Source organism: Podarcis melisellensis (assembly GCF_964234715.1).
Source record: "Podarcis melisellensis genome assembly, chromosome: 5".
Lineage (NCBI taxonomy): Eukaryota > Metazoa > Chordata > Lepidosauria > Squamata > Lacertidae > Podarcis > Podarcis melisellensis.
Genome location: NC_138537.1, coordinates 96,704,628 through 96,731,855, shown reverse-complemented (window position 1 = coordinate 96,731,855; position 27,228 = coordinate 96,704,628). Strand labels below are relative to the sequence as shown.

The 27,228-nt window shown below is 45.0% G+C and overlaps 1 protein-coding gene across 1 annotated transcript; it reads right to left on the bottom strand.

Moving 5' to 3' along the window:
* Nucleotides 1–1,130: 1,130 nt before the first annotated feature.
* Nucleotides 1,131–24,240, bottom strand: LOC309370286 (uncharacterized protein). The gene is made up of 6 exons (XM_081911918.1): nt 23,998–24,240; nt 23,854–23,901; nt 11,333–11,475; nt 6,961–7,062; nt 3,657–3,771; nt 1,131–1,647 (listed from the first exon to the last, which is right to left on the bottom strand). Exons 3-6 carry the CDS (start codon nt 11,452–11,454, stop codon nt 1,546–1,548), a joined length of 441 nt encoding a protein of 146 aa, XP_081768044.1. The 5' UTR covers nt 11,455–11,475; nt 23,854–23,901; nt 23,998–24,240; the 3' UTR covers nt 1,131–1,545.
* Nucleotides 24,241–27,228: the final 2,988 nt, after the last annotated feature.

The following is a 27,228-nucleotide window of genomic DNA, read 5'->3' as shown; positions in this document are numbered from 1 at the left end:
GCCCCAGCAGCAGCAAACTGGTGGAGGCTAAAAGTTCTGTGTCTTTCTGAATGTTTTCCTGGCAAACTTTTGTCAGTGTTGTCATTATTGGCATATATATTAATAGCAATTCCCATCAAGTGCTGGTGCATAGGTAGCCAAAACCTACATATAAGAGATTGATATTTGCAGAGTTGGGGAAGCCGTGAGGTGGCAGAAATACAAAACAAAACAAAAAAAACCCTTTTAGGGGGGAAAGGCTCAGGGAAGACTGACGATCCCGCTTACTAGCGGGAAGGTAAACGGCGTTTCCGTGTGCAGCTCTGGCTCGCCAGAGCAGCGATGTCACGCTGGCCACGTGACCCGGAAGTGTCTCCGGACAGAGCTGGCCCCCGGCCTCTTGAGTGAGATGGGCGCACAACCCCAGAGTCTGTCAAGACTGGCCCGTACGGGCAGGGGTACCTTTACCTTTACCTTTATCTTCCTCCAAGGAGCTTAAGGGAAAACATACAGGTTTTTTAGGTATTTTATTTTTGCCAAACATGCAAGCCCCCTATATGCAAGCCCCCTCTGAACTGGTAAATATAGGTCACTGGAACATACTATTGTGTTGACAACAGCATTTTCAAGTTTTGTCCTGATAAACTTTATTGAATACAGGTGGCGACCAGAGCCCCTGTGCACATTGGCCGAGCACATCTTGCCCCCATTCCGTTCTCAGAGTCCACTACTGTATATCTTATGACCAGCATCAGAAAGTAAAAGCCCGCCCCCAACACTAATTTAAGTCTGTATTTTTTCAAGCAGAGGAGCAAACCTCATGAGGACCTTCAGAGGCTTCATGCAAGTAATTCTTCATGTAAGAATCAGTATGTTTGCCATTAAGACATTGTCAAAAGCTACCAGCCAAAAGAGATCAAGAGTGTTATCAACTTCAGATGCCAATTCTACCATATATGCATATAAAGCTTGAAAGAATGACACTAGGGAGAAAAGAACCAACTGTAAATGGGTGTAATACTAATATCAGCAGTCTCTGATGTTCGTGGATGAAAGTAGAGGAGAGATGGCTGGATCCGTAAATGGGATGTGTGCAGAATGGATCACGCTCAAACATACGTTGAAGGAAATAATGTAATTAGATTTGGCACTTAGATTTGGAACATCAGTTTTATTTTTCAAGTCTTTTAAGATCTCCAATTTTCATTAGATATTTTACAGTGCAAGTGTTAAAAAGGATGGCCAGCATACCCTTCTGTCAACTTTCCAAATTCCCTTTTACAAAACAAAAAACCCCTCTCTTTTAGTATAAAAGTCAGACTTGAATCACTTGAACATACGTATTTTAAAACAAGCAATTCAGGTAGTTATCCAGCAACAACCCCATATCAATATTTATTTTAAAAGTATGAAAACAGCAGTGACCCAGCACTAGCCTACATTTTAAATAGAAAAAAGTTATCCACAACCAACTTCTTAAAAAACAAACAAAGCAAATGCCACCTCCTGGGTGAGTTGAAGATTGGTCAGAGTCCAGCAGTGACCTTCAATTGGCAACTCTTGCGACTAGTCCTGCAGTCCGTAAGTGACCAGACCCCACATCAAAATAGCAAGCAGCACGGCTGGCCACCATTTCTGGCACACGCAGTTCAGAGGGACCCAAATAATCTGTAGGAAAAGAATAAACAAACTGGTTCAAAACCACAAGAATTAGAGAATGAGAGCAGGAAAAAAAAATCACCTGCAGTAGTTCCAGGGTGGCTGACCTGCAGCTCTGGTTTTGGACTCCAATTCCCCTCAGCCTCATAACAAAGGCATTTTTGTTTAAGAAGGCTTCCCCGGAAGTGTGTCCCAGTCATTTACAAAATATTAATTGCACAACTATAGGGATGCTTTTATGGCTTGTAGGAATGTTTTCAATGCTTTTTTGAATCTGCTTGTTTTGCACATTATCTTCTCAACACTGCACTGCTTCCATTCCCTCAGGCTGTGGAGTGGTTTATCAATTTGTAAAATAAATGATGGGAGTTGGAGTCCAGCAATGTGGGCACCATGTACTTCCTCAGCTGCACCAGTTCAGAATTCAGGAACAGCAAAATGTTTGTTCTTCACATCTTGGGATTCTCTCCCACATGAAAAGCTCCCTGTTTGCGCAATGCTAGTGCTACTTTACAAAAAAATCATAGGAAATGCCTTTGTTAGGACCAACCAATCTACCAAGTGTAGTTTTGATGGAAGCATTCCCAAGCTTAATCGAAAGATAAAGCCTTTGCTCTTCTTCACTGCTGGGGGCAAGGGCACAAAGTGAAGAGTGAGGAAATTCTCAGGGACGATTCACACCCCGGCCAGCACCTCTTTAAACTTCTACCCTCCGGCAGGAGATATAGAAGTATAATCAGTCGTACCAACAGGCTAAAAAACAGTTTCTGTCCGTGGGCTGTTAGGCTGCTGAACAGAAAATACTACAGTATAGTGCAAATGACTTTTGGGGTTGGTGTGTTGTGCAACAAGCACACAGAGTGCAATGAGACTGAGTGTTTGGGGGGGGGAGGGAGGCTCAGTTAATTTCATTGTACACAGGTTGTACATTGACAAGAAAGGTATTATTATTATGAAGATGGGCTTAGGCAGTACTGCGATGGACACCACCCATAACCCCTTCAAGAACTTTTCTAAAAAGGTAAATATAGAAAGCCTACAATCATAATTTTTTGCTCCCTTGGAAATTTAGGGAAAACGGAGGAGGAAAGAGTAATTCGTTAATGCAGGATCTGCCAGCACAAAGCATAACACATTAGGTTGGATTTTGTACCCATTGAGACTGATGTGAAAAGATAGCCATGACTTAAGTCCAGTTATTTTAATGAGAATTTGAGCGCAAGATTGTACCCCTATCTGGCAGGAGATCTCATTGAACTCAGTGGGGCTTACTTCTCAGTAAGCATATCAGAACAGACTGCCTCTCTGGATCCAGCCCATAAATCCTGTTTTGCACTAATTTGGGGGTTACAGGGAAGCACACTTTTTTCTGGCATTCACTGGCAACGGTCTATGCATTTATATGGAGGTCATCCTGATTTGCTATTGCTGTAATAGTTCTCAAGGAAACACAAGCAAAATTGGGCAGGAACCTAATAGTAGTATAAGCCACAAACCTTTATAGTTCAGTTCTATGAAAACCATCAGGCCAAAGCACAAAAGTGGGCTGAACTGCAGGCTGACAATGCAATTCTATTTAACTTGGGAGTGAGCTCCATTGAACTACAGCGGTGCCTCGCAAGACGAAATTAATCCGTTCCGCGAGTCTCTTCGACTTGCGGTTTTTTCGTCTTGCGAAGCACGGCTATTAGCGGCTTAGCGGCTATTAGCGGCTTAAAGAAAAAATAACAAGGAAACAAACTCGCAAGAACTCGCAAGACATTTCGTCTTGCGAAGCAAGCCCATAGGGAAATTCGTCTTGCGGAACGACTCAAAAAACGGAAAACTCTTTCGTCTTGCGCGTTTTTCGTCTTGCGAGGCATTCGTCTTGCGAGGCACCACTGTAAATGGAGTTCAGCTTACAAGGAGACAAGCATAGGACTGCACTGCAAGATTCCAAATTCCCTTTTACTACATTTTCTTCTTCTTTCCAGCCCCTCAGTCAAAAAATTGCAAATGCAAAATAATATGAAATTTACCCAGTTACAGTCGAGAATCTTCTTTCTCCAGCCACTGTTCAAAAAACTCCCAAAGGCTTTCATAATACTTCTAAAATTACTCCAGATACAAGTGTGAAAAACGTTGGCTGCTATCCTATTGAGAAGCAAAATAGTTGGGAGAATTAGAATTTGGTTTAAAATTAAACAGGCATTATGGAAATGAATCCTGAGCTGCAAATCAAATATTAAATGCTTCTAATCAAACAAGCAGGGATGCAGGTGGTGCTGTGGTCTAAACCACTGAGCCTCTTGGGCTTGCCGATCAGAAGGTTGGCAGTTCGAATCCCTGCGACAGGGTGAGCTCCCGTTGCTCGGTCCCTGCTCCTGCCAACCTAGCATTTCGAAAGCACCTCAAAGTGCAAGTAGATAAATAGGTACCGCTCCGGCGGGAAGGTAAACGGCATTTCCGTGCACTGCTCTGGTTTGCCAGAAGTCATGCTGGCCACATGCCCAGCTGTACGCCGGCTCCCTCGGCCAGTAAAGCGAGATGAGCGCCGCAACCCCAGAGTCGGCCACAACTGGACTTAATGGTCAGGCGTCCCTTTACCTTTACTTAATCAAACAAGCTAATCGGAAACTGACTTTGGAAAGTGTGACTTCCCATTTCTTCCCTCTCTGAAGCAAATGACTTTTTGAAGCTGTTTTATTTGTGAAGGCTGTCAGTGACGTTCTCAGTTCACTTTGCAGAGTGAATCTTGGATTCTGTTTCTTGATTGTAAACTAGACTACAAAGGAATAATGGGAGCTGGCCAGACTAGAAGTCACATAACATTAAATACATCCTTGGTGGTCTCAGCACGTAAAAATAAGAATTTAATCCTTTTCCCCTTCTGCAATCCTGAGCAAAATCAAAATCCCTCCTCTGAAGGTGCTACTGGCATTGTGAGGAACACACACACACACACACACACACACACACACACACACCCCCTCGGTGCAAAGAGAAGGGATTTTCCTCAGGACTTCTGCAGGGACAGAAAGGCTTAAACACCCTCCCCTGTCTTCTATGACTCCATAATGATCCCTTATAATGATCTTTTCCAGGTTGGTACTATTAGCCATTGAAAACAGAATTGCACATTAAATGCAGTTACATTTAATGTCACAATGTCTATAAGCCACCTGGTGGCTTCAATGTGAATGTAACAGCAGCGCTTCGTCAGATGAAAAGGACTCTCTAGCCCAGCATCCTGATCTCGCAAAGGCCAACCAGATGCCTATTAGAAGCCTATCCAGAAGCAGGACTCTCCCCTTCGTGACACACACGGCCTCCGTTTCTGCAGGCGTCATAGTTATAATGACAAGCAGCCATTCATAGCTTTATCTTCCATGAATTTCTTCAGTTACCTTTTAAAGCCATCCTAGCTTCTGGTAGGGTTGCGGGTGGCACTGTGGTCTAAACCACTGAGCCTTGGGCTTGCTGATCAGAAGATCAGCAGTTCAGATCCCCGCGACGGAGTGAGCTCCCGTTGCTCGGTCCCTGCTCCTGCCAACCTAGCAGTTCAAAAGCACCTCAAAGTGCAAGTAGATAAATAGGCACTGCTCCAGCGGGAAGGTAAACGGCGTTTCTGTGCACTGCTCTGGTTCGCCAGAAGCGGCTTAGTCATGCTGGACACATGACCCAGAAGCTGTCTGCAGACAAACGCCAGCTCCCTTGGCCAGTAAAGCGAGATGAGCGCACAACCCGAGTCGTCCGTGACTGGACTTAACGGTCAGGGGTACCTTTACGTAGCTTCTGGTAACTAATTCCATGCATTAACAATGCTCTGCACAAAGAAGTACTCCCTTTTTGTGTGCCCTCAATTTTTCAACATTCAGCTTTATTGGACAAACCCAGGTCTAGTATTATGAGGGAGGGATAAAAACTATGCTCACTTTCTCCACACCAGGGATGCATAATGTTCTTTGATGTCCTCCCTTTACTCCTTGACCTTCTTTGAAGCTTAAGAGCCCCACCACTGCAGCATCTGCTCCTATGGGAGTTGCCCCAGTACCTTCATCTGCTTGGTAACCCTTTTATGACCCTTTTCCAGTTCTACAACATCCTTTTTGAGGTGCAGCAACCAAAACTGCATGCAGCATTCCAAATGCTTTCAAGCCACATATAAAAGCATTGTGATATTGGCAGTTTTATTTTCAACCCCTTTTCTAATTATCCCTTACATGGCATCCACATTTTTCACAGCAGACGCACACTGGATCAGGCATGGGCAAACTCGGCCCTCCAGATGTTTTGGGACTACAACTTCCATCTTCCCTAGCTAACAGGACCAGTGGTCAGGGATGATGGGAATTGTAGTCCCAAAACATCTGGAGGGCCGAGTTTACCTATGCCTGCACTAGATCAACATTTTCACTGTGATCCACCAGAATCCAAAGATCACTTTCCAGCTCAGACCCCGTTAGTATTTTTTGCCTCAGTGTGCACTAATTTACACTTGCTTACATGGAATCACACTTGCCATTTTAATACCTAGTTTGCAGATATCCCTCTGAAATTTCTCTCAATTCATTTAGTTTTTACAGCCCTAAGCAACTGGGTATTATAAGCAAACTGTATTACAGCGGTGCCTCGCAAGACGAAATTAATCCGTTCCGCGAGTCTCTTCGTCTTGTGGTTTTTTCGTCTTGCGAAGCACGGCTATTAGTGGCTTAGCGGCTATTAGCGGCTTAGCGGCTATTAACGGCTTAGCGGTTTTAAGAAAAAGGAAAAAACTCGCAAGAAGCAAGCCCATAGGGAAATTCGTCTAGCGAAGCGATGCAAAAACCGAAAAACCCTTTCGTCTTGCGCGTTTTTCGTTTTGCGAGGCATTCGTCTTGCGGGGCACCACTGTATAAGCAAACTGAACAAGTTAAAAGCACATTAAATAATGGGCATGACAGGAACTCACAGAATAATGATTTGTTCTGCACCCTGCAATCCTGCAAACAAGTGGGCACCTTGGCACCATGAGGACTCTTCTAGGCACTGAGGCAAAGAGGCAATTTATTCCCTTTTGAGGGAATAAAGGTGGTAGGATGGAACATAACACTTGCAATTTCAGGTTGGGCAGGTTATTTTTTATGTTCCTCTACATTTAAAGATGAAACACACAATGCAAATAACAAGTAGCAACACTTACAAAGAAAGTTTATTGCCTTGTCCACGCCTTGCCATGCGCATTTTCTACTTGCAGAGAGGTTTTGTTTGTTTGTACGAACTGGTGAGCATTTTAAAAGCACTTGCTATTGAAAGAGGCATTTCAGAATTAGAATACAGAAAACCCCCCTAGGCGGACCTTACCCCTTTGCAAGATGAAGCAGTGAATCCTCCCGTTTCCCAGTGTACATCCTGTTACACTCGTCCCCTATCATTGCAAGTTGATGTCCAACTTGGGTTGCAGCCCTGGAAATGTTGAACACACATGAAGATGATCCTTCATTATAGATCTGTCCCAATGCTGAACAAATTAACAGGCAAACAGACAACTTAACTGATAAATGACTGAACATAGATAATGCATAAGCAGCTTGTGGTTACCCTCTCAAAAATGATATAAGAATTAAAATGGTCAAAAGGTTGGAGCAGCTTCCCTATGAGGAACAGCTAAATGTTGGGACTTTATAGTTTTTTTTTTGAAAAAGGAACAGCGATGGGAGACATATAATTAACTGATGGAACTCATTACCATCTGATGGGGTGATGGCCGCTAGCTTAGATGGCTTTAGGGGCTATACTCACTATATGAAATGTTCACATACTGAGGCTAGATGCCTCCAAGTACCAGATTCTGGAGTTGAGTAACAAGTGTATTCATGCTCTGGTTGCTGCCTGGAACTGAATGCTGGATCAAATGGACCTGATCAAGCAAGGCAGTTCTTGAGAGCAATTCTTCAAAATAATAATACTAAATAAATAAATGGTTTTTTAAAATCTCTAGGTTGCTGCGATTCTTCCACCCCTTGAAGTCCAATAAGCCACCATTAGGCTATTCTATGTACGGGCAACTCCCCACTTAGGCAGGGGTTATGTTCCAGGGCCCCCCCCATGCATAATAATAATAATTAATAATAATAATAATTTATTATTTATACCCTGCCCATCTGGCTGGCTTTCCCCAGCCACTCTGGGAGGCTTCCAATAGAATATTAAAATACAATAGTCTATTAGACATTAAAAGCTTCCCTAAACAGGGCTGCCTTCAGATGTCTTCTAAAAGTCTGGTAGTTGTTTTTCTCTTTGACATCTGGTGGGAGGGTGTTCCACAGGGACATGAAATGTGTGTAACTGGGGAGCTCTGTTTTCTGTCCCCCTCCCCACTTTTGTTTGGGTGATCTAAGGGGCAAGAGAGGCCCCCTTCCTTCCCTCCTTGCCCGCAACCTTGCCAGGAAGAGCAGGGGAGCCACGCAGCAGAGCCTCCGGCCAGGAGCGGCTTACCGCCCATCCGCTGTTGAGCAGAGAGCTCCCGCGTGCCATTTTGGAAGCGGCAGCTCTTTCAAAGCATTCTGAATCTTCTCTTTACCTTGAACATGCTCCTTCATCTGGTAGATATAGAAGGGGTTCTTCCCAGGGGAGCTGCTACCCCTCAGAGCACCATGACCTCAGAGAGGCTGGAGAAGCCACACAGTGTGTGGGGGGGGGGGGTGGCAGTGTGCAAGTCAATGCCAGAGTCCTAAACTACAGAAAAAAATAATCTTTGGCTTCTAGGGAACAAGCCACGAGGACTCTCCAGCTCTCTCCTGCCATTTCCAGATTTGAATAGATTTATTTCTCGGTGTAAGTGGGTGGGTGGGTGCCTGTATTTATTTAGAAGGTTTACATATCCTCCCTTTCAGCTACATGGTCCCCAAGATAAATAAAAACATATACAATAAAATATAGCAACATCACCATTAAATACAGAACAACCATCTCTAACTGTCCAACCCCTTGAAACATCATTACAACATTGCCCCCATGTTGGCAGGGCCAAACTCTGGCAGGGCCAAACCATGGTGGTTTCAGCAGGGATGTGTCTATGCTTTGATTATGTGGTAGAAAAACTAGTGCATAATGTAGAAACCAGCCTCCTGAGAATTTTCTGTTTTAAAAAAACTTTCTAGTCTGTATTTACTACTCTGTGAAGCTAGGTTTCAAAATGTGCAGGCAACAGCCACTAAAATCTAAATAGCCACCGGGATGGCTGAGGGACAAGGGCTGAGGTAGGGCTGCAGTACCTTATGACAAATTCTGCATACGGCCTTAATTTGCATAATTAAGGGATACAGAATTTGGATTGTCAGAGGTCAGAATTTGATTTCCCCCCCCCCAAAAAAAACCCCATACAAATCCAATTCTGCTGTAGATCAGAATTCTCTTGCGGGAGGGAAAGCAATGTGCTAATTAGATCAGGTCTTGTCACTCACGTAACCTAAAAAGCTTCTTTGATGCTTGCTGAAGATAACATTATGAATTATTATTGTCTTTGTGTCCTTATTGCAGAGCAGTCAATGTGACTGTCTGTTGCCGCTAACACATGTCCTACGGCAGATGGGCATATGCTGTGGCCTGACCCTGTGTCAGATCACCATCACATCTCGCTCACAATTGCTTCCTCTGACTGATAACAATTCGCCAGGGTCTCAAGAAAAATCATTTCAACTGTGAATTCTAAGAGTTGAATCTGGGACTAGAGGTGGGTCTTCCTCACCTTAAAGACTAAATGAATTTATTGCAGTATTTTGTTGTACTAGAGCAAAGTATTTGATAGGTGCCCAATAAGCATTTGGATTCGCACAGAATTTGTCTGATAATGGGGACAGGAGCCCAGCAAAGCTTATGCCACAAAACATTTGTCAGACTGCAATCCGAAACTGAATATAAGCCCTATTTACAGTCACGAGAAAAAGAAAGTGCACCCTCTTTGAATTCTGTGGTTTTACATATGATTTGTTGCTTAGCAGGTCTTAAAATTAAGTCAATACAACCTCAGATGAACAACAACACATGACAGTACAATTAGAAAAAGATTGAACAAGTACAGTGGTACCTCGGGTTACAGACATTTCAGGTTACAGACACTTCAGGTTACAGACTCCGCTAGCCCAGAAAGAGTACCTCGGGTTAAGAACTTTGCTTCAGGATGAGAACAGAAATTGCGCAGCGGCAGCGAGAGGCCCCATTAGCTAAAGTAGTACCTCAGATTAAGAACAGTTTCAGCTTAAGAACGGACCTCTGGAACGAATTAAGTTCTTAACCCAAGGTACCACTGTATGGTTTGTTTGGAAGGGTTTCCAGGAGAAAGCCTCTTCTCTCTAAAAAGAACATGACAGCACGGCTTTGGTTTTCAAAGTTGTATCTGAACAAACCATGAGACTTCTGGAGCAATGACCTTTGGACAGATGAGACCAAAATGGAGATGTTTGGCCATAATGCACAGTGCCATGTTTGGTGAAAACCAAACACGGCATATCAGCACAAACACCTCATTCCAACTGTCAAGTACGGTGGTGGATGGGTGATGATTTGGCCTTGTTTTGCAGCCACAGGACCTGGGAACCTTGCAGTCATTGAGTCGACCATGAACTCCTCTGTATACCAAAGTATCCTACAGCCAAATGTGTGACCATCTGCTCAACAGCTGAAGCTTGGCTGGAATTGGGTCATGCAACAGGACAATGATCCCAAGCACACCAGCAAATCTACAACAGAATGGCTGACAAAGAAAAGAATCAAGGGGTTGCAATGGCCCAATCAAAGTCCAGACCTCAACCCAATTGAAATGCTGTGCGGAACCTTAAGAGAGTGATGCATAAACAAATGCCAGCAAACTTCAATGAATTGAAGGTGCAATGCTGTAAAGAAGAATGGGCCAAAATTCTCCCAAGGTAACATGCACTGGATTCCACCGTTAGTCTTTAAGACAGGCTAGTAAATGACCACTTGCCCATGGCAAGAATTGTCTACGAGTATGTGAAGTATGCAAGTTTTTTGTAAATTGGAGTCTTGCTTTCCTCTTTATTCTGTTTCATGTGGGCAGATGTGGAAACATTTTGGGGAACTCAATTGCAAGGCTACATCTTTGGTGTGTCACAGGGTTCTGTAGTCTTTATATTCCTATGTCAAGGTGTGGTAAAATTTAACAGGCAGCCACTAGAAAAATAAGGGGCACGTTTTTGAAATAAGTGTGTTTTGCTGTTGAGTTATTCCAAGCTTCCAAACAAAAATACAGTTTTAATGAGAGAGAGAGTTTTATGCACTGATCAGTAGGTTAAGTAGCTTTAAAAGACAAGGTATCTAGAGCAGTGTTTCCCAACCTTGTGCCTCCAGCTGTTTTTGAACTACAATTCCCATCATCCCTGACCACTGGTCTTGCTAGCTAGGGATGATGGGAGTTGTAGGCCAAAAACATCTGGAGGCACAAGGTTGGGAAACACTGATCTAGAGAACGCAGTGAAGATGACTTTGTCAGCTGCTCTTTGCAACAGCTGGGCTTCTTATGAATGTCTGTTATTTGTGACCTGGAGACAGGAAAGACTGCTAGATAATTCATGATGACGCAGATCATCAGAAATGATAACACTGGATTTTCACTCTAGTTACTCATCTAACATATATTGTAAGAACTGACCTCATACAAGCTTAAAAACCAAGCAGTTACCAGAAGGAAAAATAGAATGTTAATACCATGTGATACCTGATATTCATCTCCATTTGCTCTGCGATGTCTACAGATCTGTTGTGACTGTTCTCTTCTGCATTGACATTGTTGTGGCTGGAGAGAAGGACGTGTCTGGAGTTTTGTCCCATTTGGGCCATGGCTTCTGCTAGCTGTAGAAGCTGTAATAAAATTAAACGTAATCTTTTCATATTGGTTAACAATGCCTTCGGCACACACCTACAGCTAAAACGAACGAACATTTTTGTCTGAATACAAGGCAGGTATCTAGCATTTAAGGTTAGACTCTGCAGCAGAACCCAAGAATGTGTTAATGATAGTGGTTAGTTTCTTTGGGCTGGATTCAACTAACTACTTGTGCTCATGGGAGCCAGAGTGAGTCCTACTAGTGAATGGTGCTCCCCTCCCCTTTCCTACCCCTGCACCTTCCCCAAGTTGGCTGGGGGGCTTGGAAGAATCCCACAAACAGTGGATAGGGGCGGTCGCTCCATCAGACCAAGCAGAAATGCCTGCACTTGCAGAGTGATCTCCTTAGCGCTATTGTTAATTCCACCCATTAACTGCATATTTCAGTTTTGCAAAACGAATAATCTTTTCAGGCATCCTTAGCTGTTGCTTGGCAGTTACCATTGACAGAGTGAGTGTTCTGTGGGTCTCTGGTAAGACACTGTTTGCTTGTCGCTTTAACTGTTTTGCCAGGCGTACACCTCTTCTTTTCCAGAGGCTAAATTCAGCCCCTTTCTCGACACTTTTGTCTTTTCGTTGCTAAAGCTTTTTGTTGACAGAATGGCTGACCTGAATAACACCCTATATGAGGAACCATCTGAGATGCATCTGTGCCGTTGGCAACACAAAACCAACAGGTCGTTCATCTCACGCAGCTGAAATCAGCTTGAAGACATCTGCTGCAACAAGCTTGCTCTTAAATATATCCAAAGAACCACCCAAATTCCAGTGGCAACCCAGAATAAACTGGTAAACTGAGCTCTGGACTTCAAGAGTGCATCCGTGCTACAGCATCTGCTTATCCGTGTCTAGCTAGCTCCTCAGTCTGAGCAATCTGCTCTAGTTTGAAGACACTGCCCAGCTGGCATCTTCACCTCTGCTTGACTTGATGACAATTGTGCCCTTTGGCTCCACTGCTTCCTGTCTGCTGCAGTAGACCAAGGGAGAGGAGGTCCGAATCTTCTTGGGATCAGCCTCAGTGATCAAATGCTTCTATTTTCAAAGGCAAGGGTAAAAAGGTGCATCTTCAGCAACCTATGGAAGCTAGATGCTTGCCATCACCATTAAGGCCTTCTCACAAGCCACCCGCCTCGAATCTCTGGGATCACTGGGTCACCAGGCAGGCCTTCATATTAACAGAGCGGTGGCATATTTTATCGTTTCTGATATCAATTTAGCCTTTGACTTAGGCCTCTAATTTTCTACAAGGCAAAGAGCCATTTTTGCAGCCTTGTTCCCATGTCACATTGGCTCCTACTTTGCAATGTGGTCAAAAAGCTCAGCTCAAAACAATGAGCTCCACTCCACTCCAGCTCCAGCTTTGTTAGACACTAGTTTGCTTATAGCAGCAAACCAACTTTTTGGTTTGTTTCCTCCCAGACACGCTGAAGAAAGGAAAGGGGAAGCAGCAGGCAGCTCTACGTTGCTCATTCACATTAAATCACTTCAAACTATGGTTTAACATGGTCTGCAAAATGGGCCAGTTAGAGTGTTGGCCTAGCATCTGAGATACCAGGGTTCAAATTTTCACTCACCCATTCTCCCATGCCATTCCTTTTCATAGTGATTTCTTATAATTCCCTTAAGTGTGTTATTTATTTATTTATGATGTGCAGGTGAGAATATTCTGAGACTCTTGCGGGAACATTTTAAAAACGTGTTTAAAACAAGAGCAGAAATGTCTGTATTTGTACAAAGCCAAAACTGTTTTCTGAAAAGGACTAAGAATAAGCCCACGTGCCTCAGAAATCAGACATGCAAACAAGTCCTACAACATCAGGGCAAAACTGCAAAGGGCAACATATGCCAGCTCACACCTGTTATGGTAATATAACCCTCCCTTTGGCTAATAAACCAACACAGATATTTGCTTAGGCAGTCCAGAATTCAGCTGCAAGTTAGCATGCCGTTTTTCCAGCCAACTTGTTTAAAATGATAAAGCAAGGATCAAACATGCAGATTTATGATTCCAAGGTGGCCAGGTGGCCCGGTTTAAATGAATTCTGATAGCATGGAAGATAAATGCTTTATTTGCTTCTGGAATTAAGTCAAACCATGTCCCGTCCCGTCCCCCCCGCGCACATTTTTGGAAGGAGGCCTAAACTGGTGCCCCATGATCAATGAGGGTGGAACAGTTTAGCGTGCAGAGAAGTGACACAGCTCGGTGGCTCTGTGTAATCGAGACAGCCCCCCCAGTTCTGATCTCACCTCAGCCGGCGACTGAAAATGAGGACCTTAGAAACACCACTATTCTCTCAGCTGCAAGAAGCGGCTAATAAAACTGCTCAAATATATTGGGTGGCTGTAAGGACTATGGAGATAATATACGTGACGGGCTTCAAGCACTTTAAATGCATATATCATATCAGTAAGTATATGATTCTTAGGTTCGGTAACAGTAAAGCTATAGAACAAGAACTAATATTGGCCATGTTGCAGGCCCAGCCTCTCGTGGAACCAAGCCAGGCATGGCGGAAAAATGACTTGCATGCTTGAAAATGGATTAATTCTTCTCTTACTAAAGACACCCTGCAGAGTGAGAGCGCCCTAAGTCCAGGCTCATCAAGCACAACTGAATTCCACTTGTCTACATCACTTTTCAGATAACTGTCTGGTGAGATCACTTCTGTATCTGGCAGATGCTATCAAAATATTCAGTACGGCATCTGTTCCGAAATTGCTATGACTTGACAATTGTCCTGAAAAACTGGCTTCTTGCTGGTTCACAATGCCGCATTTCACAACGCCTCGCGGTTCTTTTGAAGCTTTCCTCCGCCCCGACATTAGGCACGATGCCACGCTATTACCCAAAGCCCCCTTAAGGAACAGAAGATCTTCCAGAGGAGCAGTGCTGTTCACAGCGAAGGAAGCAGAACGGGGAACCCACTGACAGAATCAGCTGGAAGATGTCCCCTTGCAGCAGAAGCATGGTACAGTCTGCCGTGACCCAAGGATTCAGCAGCACTATGACAGAGTATCTTGGAAGGAAACAGAATCAAGGGTGAAGAAAGGCATAATCTAGTGCATTCTTCACACACACTATGGTAAAAGCTTATCTTCCTCACCGTATCTAAATCTGTATGATGGATGTATACACCAGAAAATCAAAGGCAAGGCACTTTCCCTTTTTTAGTTTGGAGTGCCACAGATAAGTGTACCCACTTACCATATTTTTCGCCCTATAGGACACACTTTTCCCCCTCCAAAAATGAAGGGGAAATCTGGGTGCGTCCTATGGGGCAAATGCAGGCTTTCGCTGAAGCTTGGAGAGCGAGAGGTCTCGCTCTCCAGGCTTTAGGAAGACATCCACAGCCTAGGCAGCCCTGCGGGTAGTAGGCTGCGGATAGTAGCCTGCTTCCCGGAGCGCTGGGCGCGCTGAAAGCAAAGCGCCTGGCACTTTGGGAACACATCCGCAGCCTAGGCAGCCCTGCAGGAGTTCCCCGCAGGGCTCCCCACGCTGCGAATAGCAGCCTGCCGCCTGGCGGGCGGGTTGCCCTGAAGCAGAGCGCCCCTCACGCCGGGCAGACATCGGCCAGCCCCACAAGCTCGGGGGACAGCAGGGAGGCGCAGCGCTGCCATCCCGCTGTTCCTCGACATGGTTCGGTTTCCCCGACCTGCTTTTTGGGGGGAAATAAAGGGGGGAAATTTCCCTTTATTTCCCCCCAAAAAAACTAGGTGCGTCCTATGGGACGGAGCATCCTATGGGATGAAAAATACGGTATATTGTCATCACTAGCATTGTTTTCAAAGGGGCTGCAGAGCTGCTCTGGAGGAGGGAGCTATGGGTTCAGAAGCATCAATTAACAGGCATATTCCACAGGTAGTCCTATACAAGCTTGGAAGCCTGAACTGTTTGTATTTAAGAACTTTACTCCCATGCTCTTGCTCAAAAAAGGGAACTCCCAGAAGGGATGGACTGCAATGTGCTTTACATGGGGCTGCCCTGCAAGACTCAGCAATTTCAATTCCTCCAAATTTTATTTGTTCATTAAATTCATATGCCGCCCTTCATTTGAGGGCAGTTTACAGTACAGTCGTACCTTGGCTCCCAAATGCCTTGGGAGTCAAACGTTCTGGCTCCCAAACGATCACAAACCAGAGGCGAGTGTTCCGGTTTTTGAATGTTATTTTCAAAGCTGAACGTCTGAGGGGGCTTCTGATTGGCTGCAGAAGCCGCACTTTGGAAGTTGAACGCTTTGGAAGTTGAACGGACTTCCGGAACGGATTCTGTTCAACTTCCGAGGTACGACTGTTTTAAAATAACAAAAATACACAAGAACAAATGAAACGTTCACCCACACCCCCACACAAGCAGGAAGCCAGCACAGAAAAGGCCTGTTTGTTCTCATGTTGCCACCCTTCCTACAGAGGTGCGTCAGCTTTTGGAGAAAGCTGAAGATGCTCCTGCTCACCCTGGCTTTGGACACTTCAGGTGTACAGTGGTGCCCCGCAAGACGAATGCCTGGCAAGACGAAAAACCCGCTAGACGAAAGGGTTTTCCGTTTTTCGATGCGCTTCGCAAGACGAATTTCCCTATGGGCTTGCTTCGCAAGACGAAAATGTCTTGCGATTCTTTTCGTCCCCCCCCTTTTTCTAAGCCGCTAAGCTGCTAATAGCCTTTTAGCCGCTAAGCCGCTAAACCACTAATAGCACTAATCCACTAAGCCACTAATAGGGTTGCTTCACAAGATGAAAAAACCGCTAGACGAAGAGACTCGCGGAACGGATTATTTCCGTCTTGCGAGGCACCACTGTATATTTTTAGGACCCACCTTATTTTTGTAGTTTTAAGTTGTGTTAAACTGTTCTTTTATATTGTTAATAAATAATCCAACCTCTCATCCAGGTTTGTCCAGAACAAATAAAAATACAAACAGTGCTTAAGTTTACTTGCCTCCCCCCCCCCCCACGCGCACAAAACCACACATACCTGAGCTATTAACTGACATTTAGCAAGTTTTAAGTAATGACAGAAAGGTATTTCCATTTTGCCCTTTTGCCCCAGTGAATATTATTTGGTCATGTGTCTTCACAAACCACAAATTTTAATGGGGAACAAACTGAGTGGCTGTTTGCATATGTGGTCCAGGACATATGCTGCTGTTCCAAAAACAGGATACCATCACCAGTTTAGCAAATGCAACCCCATTTTATTTCAGAAGGATCCCTTTTTTGAATAAATGCGGTGGGAAATGTGTGGAGCTTCATGTTAAAAGCACATAACACTTGCTCCACATTTCTAAGAAATCGCTGTGTTAGTGCCACACCAACCACTCTTGAAACTCCATGGCTGCTGAAAACATGTTTGTCCAGGCAAGCCTACCCAGACATATAGAAAGCTGACATGGGCTTTAACCTAGTTTTCAGCTTGTCATTGATTTTAATTATTTTTAAATGCTTTAAATAGTTGCTTTTAATTGTTTTTCACTGTTAATGTTACTCTATTCTGTTTGCATGCCACTTTGTGAGACTTTATTACAATGAAGCAGTATATAAATCTTGTGAGATTAAACATAATTAAATATTCCAAATATTATTACTCTCCAGGTACTTTCTGTACAACAGCAAAACCATAAAATCTCAGATGGGGGCGGGGGGGACATGATTGTCTCTCCCATCCCCAGTTAGCTCCCTAAAGGGTCACAAACAGTAATCGTCTCATCCCTTCCTTGTGCCATTTCCTGTGACAAATCAACCTCAGTGACCTTGAAACACTGTTTATATTTAAAACAATTCCTAACACAGCTTGAATAACTCTCAGGCAGATTTTCTTCTGCAATGAACATTCATGCATTCCCTCATATTTTTTTTATCTCATCCTTGCTCTGCAATACTACTCTGGCTGACACAGGAAATTGATTCCTGCCTGCTTATCACGTGTAGTCCATTCCAATGCATATTTCATTCAGACATTTCACTGTGCTACTTTGATGTTCCATGGGACTGCAGCTTTAGGCTGCAATCCTGTGCACACTTGCCAGTAAATAAGCACCACTGAACTCAGAAGGACATAGCTCTGAATAGATGACACAAGACTGCACTAACAGAGGGTTGCAACTGACATGTGAAGTGCCCCTCACTTCTGTCTACAGCAGGGGTCGGCAACTTGTGGCCCATGGGGGTCGTTTAACCGAGTGTTTTTCAACCTTTTTTGGGCAAAGGCACACTTGTTTCATGAAAAAAATCACGAGGCACACCACCATTAGAAAATGTTAAAAAAATTAACTCTGTGCCTATATTGACTATATATAAAGTAATTCTCTTGAATAGGAATCAAATAAACACAAAGAAAGTATTTTATAATTACTTTATTATGAAATAGTAAGTAAACAGAAATATGAAAAATTATAAAATACTTTATTTTTAAATCTTTCGAATTTTTCAATTTTTCCCACGGCACACCAGGCAACATCTCGCGGCACACTAGTGTGCCGTGGAACAGTGGTTGAAAAACACTGGTTTAACCGGCCCATGGACCCCCACCGCCCGCTCGGTCGGCTCCTGTGCGCCAAGCTAAACCTGCAGAGCGGGGACTGCCTTCCGTGACGCTGGCCAGCTTCCCATTGGCTGCAGGAAGCTGTGCACGCCTCCTCTGCGCCAGAAGGGGTGCCATAAATAGCGTTTGTGCTTGCATGCGCACGCACTCTGGCTCACCGTGCCGTCTGTGGGACCGTGAATCGGCCCAAGCCACAAAAACTTTGCCGACCCCTGGTGTACAGCTTGGGCAGAAACCGCCTTCTTGACCTCTGGACCCCACTGTCAGTCTCATCTGCTTGGTCCACCAGAGCCTGACTTGGCATACAGAGGCGGTCCCATTACTCTTAGGCATTTGTTGAATCGATACCCGCAGGTCTCAGGGTGGTTCACAGAATAAAATCAGAATATAAAACCACAAAATACAGAATCAAAAACAACCCACATCACACAGAGACCCCCATTTTAAAAGGGCATAGGATGGGGCTGTGCATGGCTACCCCTTACTTGGTTTAGCTGGCCACTACAAGCCGTTTCCGGGGATTGTGGCCGCTGTCGCCTGCTGGCATCTTCTAGGAGCCACGGGAGAGAGCTGAGTGCAGGGTGGGGACCAAAGGTGAACAAACTACCCCCGAAGGAGCATGGCGCGTCCCCCACCAGAGGTGCTACCCTTCCTTTAACACCCCATACACCCCAAGGGGGCTTCTTGCACTGCCTCAAGGCACTATTTAGAGGGGAGGGAGGACCCTGCCCCCATGTTTCCCGTCCTGACTGCTAGACAGCATCCATATTTCCAGATATCTCATTGGTTTTACACACAGCGTAAAGCATCTTCTTATAAACAGTTGCACTGGCCTGTGTAACAGGCACGCATGCTGAAATGCACAAATTCTTGCATTCAGAAAGAACGTTGCATGACCTGACATGGGAGGAGAAACAAGGTGTATGAAACCACCTTCTGAACTGTTCTTTGCAAGGCTGGTCTAATCTATTTACTGAGCTTCACTAAGAGTGACTTCCACCCAACTATGGCAAAGTGCTATTTACTCTTAAGTCACGTGAATATATTCATTTTTATTTCCTGGTTGACTAACACTGGAAGCAAGTAAACATATTTCCCTCAGCAGAAAACATTTTCAGATTGGGACCAACCAACTTCTGTATTTTCTGGAACTATTCTATTCTATAGGAAAGGGGCCAAAGACAAGCTCAGCGATAGAGTGTGCTGCTTACGGAAGGTCCCAGATTCCAACTGGCGAGATCTCTGGCAGCAGAAAAGGATCTCTTCCTGAGACCTTACAAATTATACCTTTGAAGCCCATTTGAAGCCCATTTCCCCCTTCAAAGAATGCTGGGCACTGTAGTTTGTCAAGAGCTGCTGGGAATTGTATCTAGGAAGGGTTACCTACAGCAATCAGAATTCTCTGAGGGCCTTTAAATGTGCTTTAAAGGTACAGTGTGCACACAGCCTAGATGGACCAATTGCAACAACTCTTTATAAACTAGATGGACCAATTGCAATTGAAACAACTCTTTATAAACTTCTATGCCTTCTTAGAAGTTTCAGAATTCTGAGAAGATATGCTACAACACTTAAGACAGACCTAATACTTCAGAGCAGGCGGTCTCTTATACAGAGAGTTTTTGACAATAACTTTTATTTCCATGATTTCCCCCCAATTCATAAATGCAATGACTAAGTCTCACAAAAGAGCACTACTAACAGCACCTCAGTCTTATCTGGATTAAGCTTCAGTTTGTTGGCTCTCATCCAGTCCATTACTGAGGCAAGACACTGGTTCAGCACTTCCACTGTCTTACTTGCAGATGTAAAGGAGAAATAGAGCTGAGTGCCATCACAATATTCCTGGCAATGTACTTCAAAACTGTGGATGACCCCTCTCAGTAATTTCATGTAGATGTTAAACAGCACGAGGGATAAAACCGAACCCGGAGGACCCCCACATTGAAGGCTCCACGGGGCTGAAAAACACTCCCTTAAGAATCACCTTCTGGGAACGACCATCTCACTGCAAAGTGGAGCTGCTGATCCCTAACTTAGAGAGCCACTCCAGAACGATACCATGGTTGATGGTATCAAAAGCCACTAAAAGGAATTAATAAGGACCCATTTCCCCTGTCTCTCACCTCACAGAGGAATCATACAAAACAGTTTCTATGCCAAAACCAAGCCTAAACCCTGATTGAAATGGATCTAGAAAATCAGTTTCCTCCAAGAACGCATGGATCTGGCCAACAGCGAAGGAAGCCTCTTGGGCACCTGGGGCGGCGGGGGCAGGGCAGGGCACCCATAGGGATGGCATGGAGCACGGGGCGCCCTTAGGGAGGGATGGGACGTGCGGGGCCTCAGCCGCCCTACAGCTAGGGGGCAGCGGGCGGACAGCACAGAGCCTGTGGGTGCCAAGACGCGTGGCTCGTGCACGCTGCAGGCCCCGCTGTGTGCCACCCGCCATTTTGTCACACACACCCCGTCAGGGTGGCACCCGGGGCAGACCGCACCCCCCTTCTTACGCCCCTTCTTACGTCCACAACCACCCACTCAAGTACATTGTCCAAGAAGGGGAGCCTGGCAACTGGCTGGGAGTTAGATTTTCCAAATCCAGGGGTGGTTTCTTGAGGAGTAGTTTTAGCACTGCCTCCTTCAAGCACCACCACTCTTGTTTCAAAGAGGCATAATTTCCCTTACAAACGCTTCAGTCTGACTCCTATTTGTTCTTTCAGTAGCTTGATGTTTCTGCTTTGATGCTGGCGCAAATACTGATTATACTTTATAATCAAATGCCATGCCCTAATTAACAAGTTGGGTTTGTTCTTTTTATTTGTTATCTCCGTTCTCAACTTGCTAAATGTGTCTCGTCTTCCGTTCTTTCTCATTCCAACTGTACATGTGCTTCACTGTTTCACTCCAGTTCCTAATCAGATGAAACAGGTGGTTGTGTTTGAAGCCTCATGCTATAATGAAAACAGAAGCCCCGGTCGGTTCAGCCCAAAGTCCATCTAAGGCAAGCATAGCATTGCTAACAGTGGCAACTTAGATTCCCTCCCTGCAGAAATTCATAGGCATAGGAACACAGGTTAGCTAGCTCCTATGTACCAGGTTATGTCATTGGTCCATTGAGCTTAGTATTGTCTACACCAGGAACCTCTGAACCTTTGGGGTCTGGGGGCATAGCAAAATACCCATTCCACGCAGGAAAAACTGGCAATGCTCACTACTCCTCGCCCCCGCCAAAAAAAACTTCTCAATTTTGAAAAATCAGTAAGGGCAGGGAAACTTGACAGGCACCAAAGGGTCTGTGACAGGGGCTTTCCAGGATTTCAGACCCTGTGGTCTTCAAATACAGTCTTCCCTCAAACTATACAGGAAGGCAACATCCCTTCCGCATTGATTGTCCCCAGAATACCAACCATGGTGATTCAGGTGACATAGAACTTTGGGTCTGGGGCTTCCTCTGGAGTATTCAGCAATGGGGAATTACTTGGGAGTGTTCTGAAAAATTGGAATTGAGCCACACATTTCAGTCGCAATTTAACTCTTAGGAACCTGCCGGGGAGTCCTGGCCTCGTGCACCTCCTCCCTCCACTGCACACAGAACGTACAGAAGAAATGCCTCCCTAAATCAGGTTCCAAGTAGCCCAGCCTTGCTTATCCTGAAAGTAACCAGAGAGAAGGTTGGATGTTTGCAGCCAATCATGATGACAACATGCAACCTTGTCATTGTCTCCAGTATCTGGTGGTAGCCTATGGAGGTTTTATTCATGGCCTGTTAATCACTGCTAAGAAATCCATCCTTCATTAGTATTGTCTAATCCACTGGTCTTCAATTGGTGGATCAAGGCCCACTAGTGCATTGTGGCCTGATCCAAGATGGGTTGCAACAGGGAAAATACCATTATGTAAAGAAGATTTAAGAAATGGGTCCCCAAATGCATGTTTGGGTTAAAAGTGGGTCCTGGGCCTGAAAAGGTTGAAGATACCTGGTCTAATCCTTCTAAAATGTCATTTAAGCTAGTGGCCATAATCACATCTGTAAAAGTATCTCCCACTTCAGGTATTGCTTTGTACATGTGTTGTACATGGACTAGAAGATGGCAGGAGAAGGAGTGCAGAAGCTTGAGACCACCTCTCAATCTTGCTAACTGCCCTGTCCCAAGATGAGAGCATTCTGAAGGGAAGTGCTTTAAGAACTGCTGCTTTAAGAATTCATCTTGAGAAGGAGAGCTTGCAATCTGCATTTTGCATTCTGAAAAGGGCCTGAAGATATACACACTCTGCCCTCAAAACACACTCGTCATTTCCCTCAAATAATTCTCGGCACAGTAAATTATCCCTCACAGAGTTACCAGTTTCAGCAACCCTCACAAGCTACAGTGCCCAAAATTATTTGGGGGAAAGAATGTGCTTTGAATGTACTTTAAAGGTCGAGTGTGTACACAGCCTATATCTACATTTTCTAATTCTACAAATACGGAAAAGAAGTGGGAGGATGGGAGAGGACTGGACTAGTGGTGAAGCTTGATAAAGCAATTACAACTGATCTTTGGAGACAAGGAAAATACAGAGGACCCAAGACTTTCTGGTGTCTGAGGAATAAAATCCAAGTAGTGCCCCAATGATGGTAAAAATATTACAGTACTATTATAATTGGCAATTGCCACCCTTTAATAGCAATAATATGCTATCTGATATTACTGTATTCTGATTCTGATTTTGCATAAGGATAATGCTGCATTGGCCATGGAAGAGTTTGCCTGCGTTTTTTAAGCTTTCAAATTTTAGAGATGCTGCAAACTGAACATTCATCTTAATATGCTGATTTGCTTAGTTCCAAATCTTCTTTACATTAAAAGAGAAGGGTTTGCTTCTGGAAAACCTGCTACCCTGGTCTTCTTTTCACAACAGGAAAACACAAACTGCTAGCTGAAATAGGAACAAATACGTTGTTGTCAGACTCTAAGACAAAAGCAGACCAAAATAAGAAGAAGAGCAGGTGAAATTGCAGGAGGTTTCACTATTAAAGGAGTCAACATGCAGCATTCTCACAAGAGTATTCTTCTTCCTGTTTTTCATCCAACAAGTGCAAGTGTAATCCAGGAAATAAGAACAGGGCCTGCACGCCACAATTTACCTCCAGGGCAGACTATCGTGTTTTGCTATTCTCTCTAGGCCAAATGGCGTCCGACTGGAGCCGAGCAAAGCTCCTCCACAGCCAGTGAGAGACTGTTTGCCTTTGAAGCATGTAACATTTGTAGAACTATCACACTAACAAACAAGCCTTAGGGGTTGAATTGTATTGTTAATTGTATACATTTTAATCTATCTTATTATTTATACGTTAACTTGAATATTAACCAAGAGCAGGCATTTTGCTTTAATAGCACCTGGCACACTGAGTGTGCAAGAGGCATTCCCTCCTTTCCTGAGGCAGAAAGAAGAATTCCTCTTCTAAGATAGCACCTGCCAGCAATGTTGTTGTTGTTTTAGAAAGAATCACCATCTTTTACAAACTCTGCCGGCCAATTAATCAGGGTGCCCTCTTAGTTGAAAAAGAGGAAATAATTCATATTAGGGATGAAGTCTGAATTTGTTTTTTGTTTAATTAAGTGGTGACCTTTCTGTGCAACATTAAATAAAGTTACGCTCCGAGGGAGCTCTGAGTTGGAGCCCAAACTGATCAGGTTAATCCAGTTTAGGTGTTCAGTTAATCCATCTGAACTATTACCACTCGCTGATCCCCTTTGCAGACCATTCCTAGGAAATGCAATCATTTCCTGCAGAGGACCCCGGGATCGAAGCAGAAGAGTCTTGTTCAGCCTACCTCGCTTTCCCCTCGCGCACCTTTCCTCCAGCCGAAGCGACAGCTGCCCTGCAGACGGACGAGAAGAGACGTGAGAAAAGGATCGAGGCCATGGCGGGCGGGAGCAGCGGGGAAAGGAAGAAAGCGCCCCAAGGGCTCACTTACCGCAGCGTCACTTGCGCGCACTGGATCCTCCGCTCCAGCCCAGGCGCTTCCCCACCTCCTCGCCCCGGAGAGCCGCCCTGCCCGGCCTCCCGGGGGCGGAGGGAAGCTCTCCCGCCCCGCCCAGCCTCGGCTCCGGAGGCTCGGGGAACGGGAGGAGGCGCCGCCAAGTGCCCCGAAGTTGCGTCTCCCGGGAGCGGAGCAAGAAACTGGCCCTCCAAAACGGAGGACGCCACACAAAGGGGGGGACGATCCTCATTAAGTACAAACCCCGAAATATGGGGGGCCCTCCAAACGCGTGCCCAAGTTTTGCCGGCGCTTGCAGCGTGAACCCACGTTTTGCAGCAGCTGCGCCCAAACAGTAGCTGATGCATCAAACCCGGTTAACACCCCGAAATCCAACATTGGGAGTAGATCCCAAATCTCGGGGTTCATAGTTTGTGAGGCTGGAAAAATGGAAAGGCACAGAAGGGGGAGGTGTGTACAGTGCATAAGAAAGGTATTCAGAGTCAGATGGTTGAAAATAGGGTTTTTTTTGGAGGGGAGGGTTCTCTCCAACCCCTTCATTCCAGTAGCTTGGTTTTTTGTTAAGTAGCCTTAACGAACTACCATTCCCAGGATCATTGTTAGCCACCCTCAAACTGCAGTTCCCAGGATTGTTTTAAGCGCTCTTACATAGCTGTCAACTTACAGGGTTGAAAATAAGGGACCAGCAGCCAAAATAAGGGATCTTAGTCAACCAGTTAAAAGGGACCAGATAATTTTGGAGAGCAGCGCCGGTTTTTAGCCCTTCGTTTCCAGAGGTTGCTCCTCAAGACACCAGCCGATGAAACACTGCAATTAAATAACTACAAGCAGCAACCACTTTTCGTGCAAAATGAAGTCCAAGCTACGAAGATGCTGCTGCAGTTCTGTATCTTTTCTCTCGTGCTCCATCTGCAGCTCTCAGTTCCATCAGGTGGGGTGAGAGGGGGGGGAAATAGCACCTGAAGTAAACCCGCAGATCAGACCATCTATGCTAGTCTACCACTACAAATCTATGGGAGAAGCGCTTGTGGTCCTTCCCTTGTAGCCCTTGGAACACCTGCCCACGCCTCCGCCTCTTCCTCCTCTCTTTGAACTGCTTTCTCTATGGTTGCCCTCGCTCTCCTCTCAAGGCTCCTCATCAATTCATAGACCATGCCAGGCTGCCCATCTCATTTGGGTCCTTCGGCGGCACAGCCACAGTACAGCCTAGCAGGAGCAGAAGCGGCGGTGACAGGCAGAGGGGAGGCCCCAGGCAGAGATGCCCAGTTCGGCGGCCGTGAGAATGGCGGCAGAAGGGCCCGAGGCTCCTGCCAGTCCCGGCGGGGGGGGGGGGGGTTCCGGGGGCCGAGGCTGGTGAGAGGAGGCCAGAGGGGGGCGGGCCAGGCAGCCAAGCAACACAGTTGGAGCATCCCTCCTCCCTGGCTGGCAGGCAGGGAGGGAGAGGAGCTGCTTCCTTTGAAACCCGGGAAATTTAAGGGACATCCATCAATAAGGAACAGCAGCGGGACACGGTGCTGGGATAAGGGACTGTCCCTCCAAATAAGGGACGCTCGCCAGCTATGCTCTTAACAAACTACAGTTCCCAGGGTTTTTTCTGGTTTGCCTCAAGCAGCAAAATGTCTTGGATGGGCTCTACCTCCAACATTTCAGACAAAACTAAGAGACGGGCGGCACAAATCAAAGTGTTTTAGGGGTTGATGTGGTCCCAAACCTTCTCAAGGTATATGGTGGGCTCTCCTTCATTTGAGGTTTTCAAGTAGAGGTTGGATGGCCACCTGTCAGAGATGCTCTAGTTGAGATTCCTGCCTATTGCCAGGGCTTGGACTAGATGACCCTCAGAGTCCCTTCCAATTCTGCAGCGAGACTCCTGAACATGCATACAGCACCGTTAGATAAATGGAGTAACAAATGTTGTATCTTCACACAACAATAGTACTGCTAATGACAGCAGTTTGATGACAGCCCTGTTCATTGCTCTGTTCATTTGGTCCACGGTGATCTTTATTCCATGCCTTGTTCCCCGTTTTTTCTTGGATGTCATTTGTGGTTTGCCTCAGGTGCCAAGATGTACTCTTGTGTCTGCTGCCATCAGGTCTAATTTTGTCCTAAAGCACTGCTTCATTTCTAGAGAGAGAGATGGTGTAACTCAGGCCTGCCATCTACTCTGGAGAAAAGTCCTGTTTCTTAATTTAAAAAACTGGGCATAGGCCCCATTTGCTCAGTGAGGAATAAAATGAGCTCCATACAGGTTCAGAGGTTTTAGTAAAATAAAAAAAGGGAGTAGGAATGTTAAATGACATCATTGAAGAAGGAGGAGTAGACTGCAAGTTCACACACCATGACTTGTTTCATACAGCTTTGTTGGCACGTAAGGGACAAGGGACAAAGTTGCAGAATAAGAAATCCCTGACGGATGCATTAGAAACTATGTCCTAGAATTTGCATCCACTGCCTGTTTAATCAGGATATAGGCAATGCGCCCTTTGTTACCGGTGTTCCAGTACCCTTCTTCTGGCAGACGGTCTGGGTTTGCACAACAGCATCATTAACACGGAAAGGAGGGGGAAGAAATAAGGAAGCTAACGATGACCCCCTACCTGCCAGTAATAAATAATAAAAAATAGTATAAAAAATGAGTATTTTATATATTATTTTTAGGGAACAAGTCTGAGAATTGTGTCATACACCTGAACTGCAAATTCGATGCTTCATGTGCTGTTTTTTGTTTTTACACAAAAAACCACTCCTGTATATATACAAAATAACATGCAACCAATGTGTATGTTGTAGCATTTGATATTCGATACATGTTCTTCTGACATGTACACACTACATGGTGCATACGTGTGAAATAATTGCATGGGAGGAGCTATATGCTGATTTTACTCTGTTCTGACATGGAAGTATGAAATGTGTAATAACCTTGTGTCATTATGTTTGCTTTTCCAACGCATAATCATATACTGTGGAGGAAAGGAAAGTATGAAGTCCCAAGTGTCTTACCTATATTTAAATTAACACAGCACCATGCCTTACTTTCCTTACATAAATTAATTTCCCTATGGGGGGGGGATATACTTTGCAATGTTGAAGCAAGTGTATTTTTTTAATCAGTTACATAGATCTGAAACAAAAAAAATTAAAGACCAACTAAGGTGCTACTGGAAGGATTTTGTTTTGTTTTGACTATGGCAGACCAACACGGCT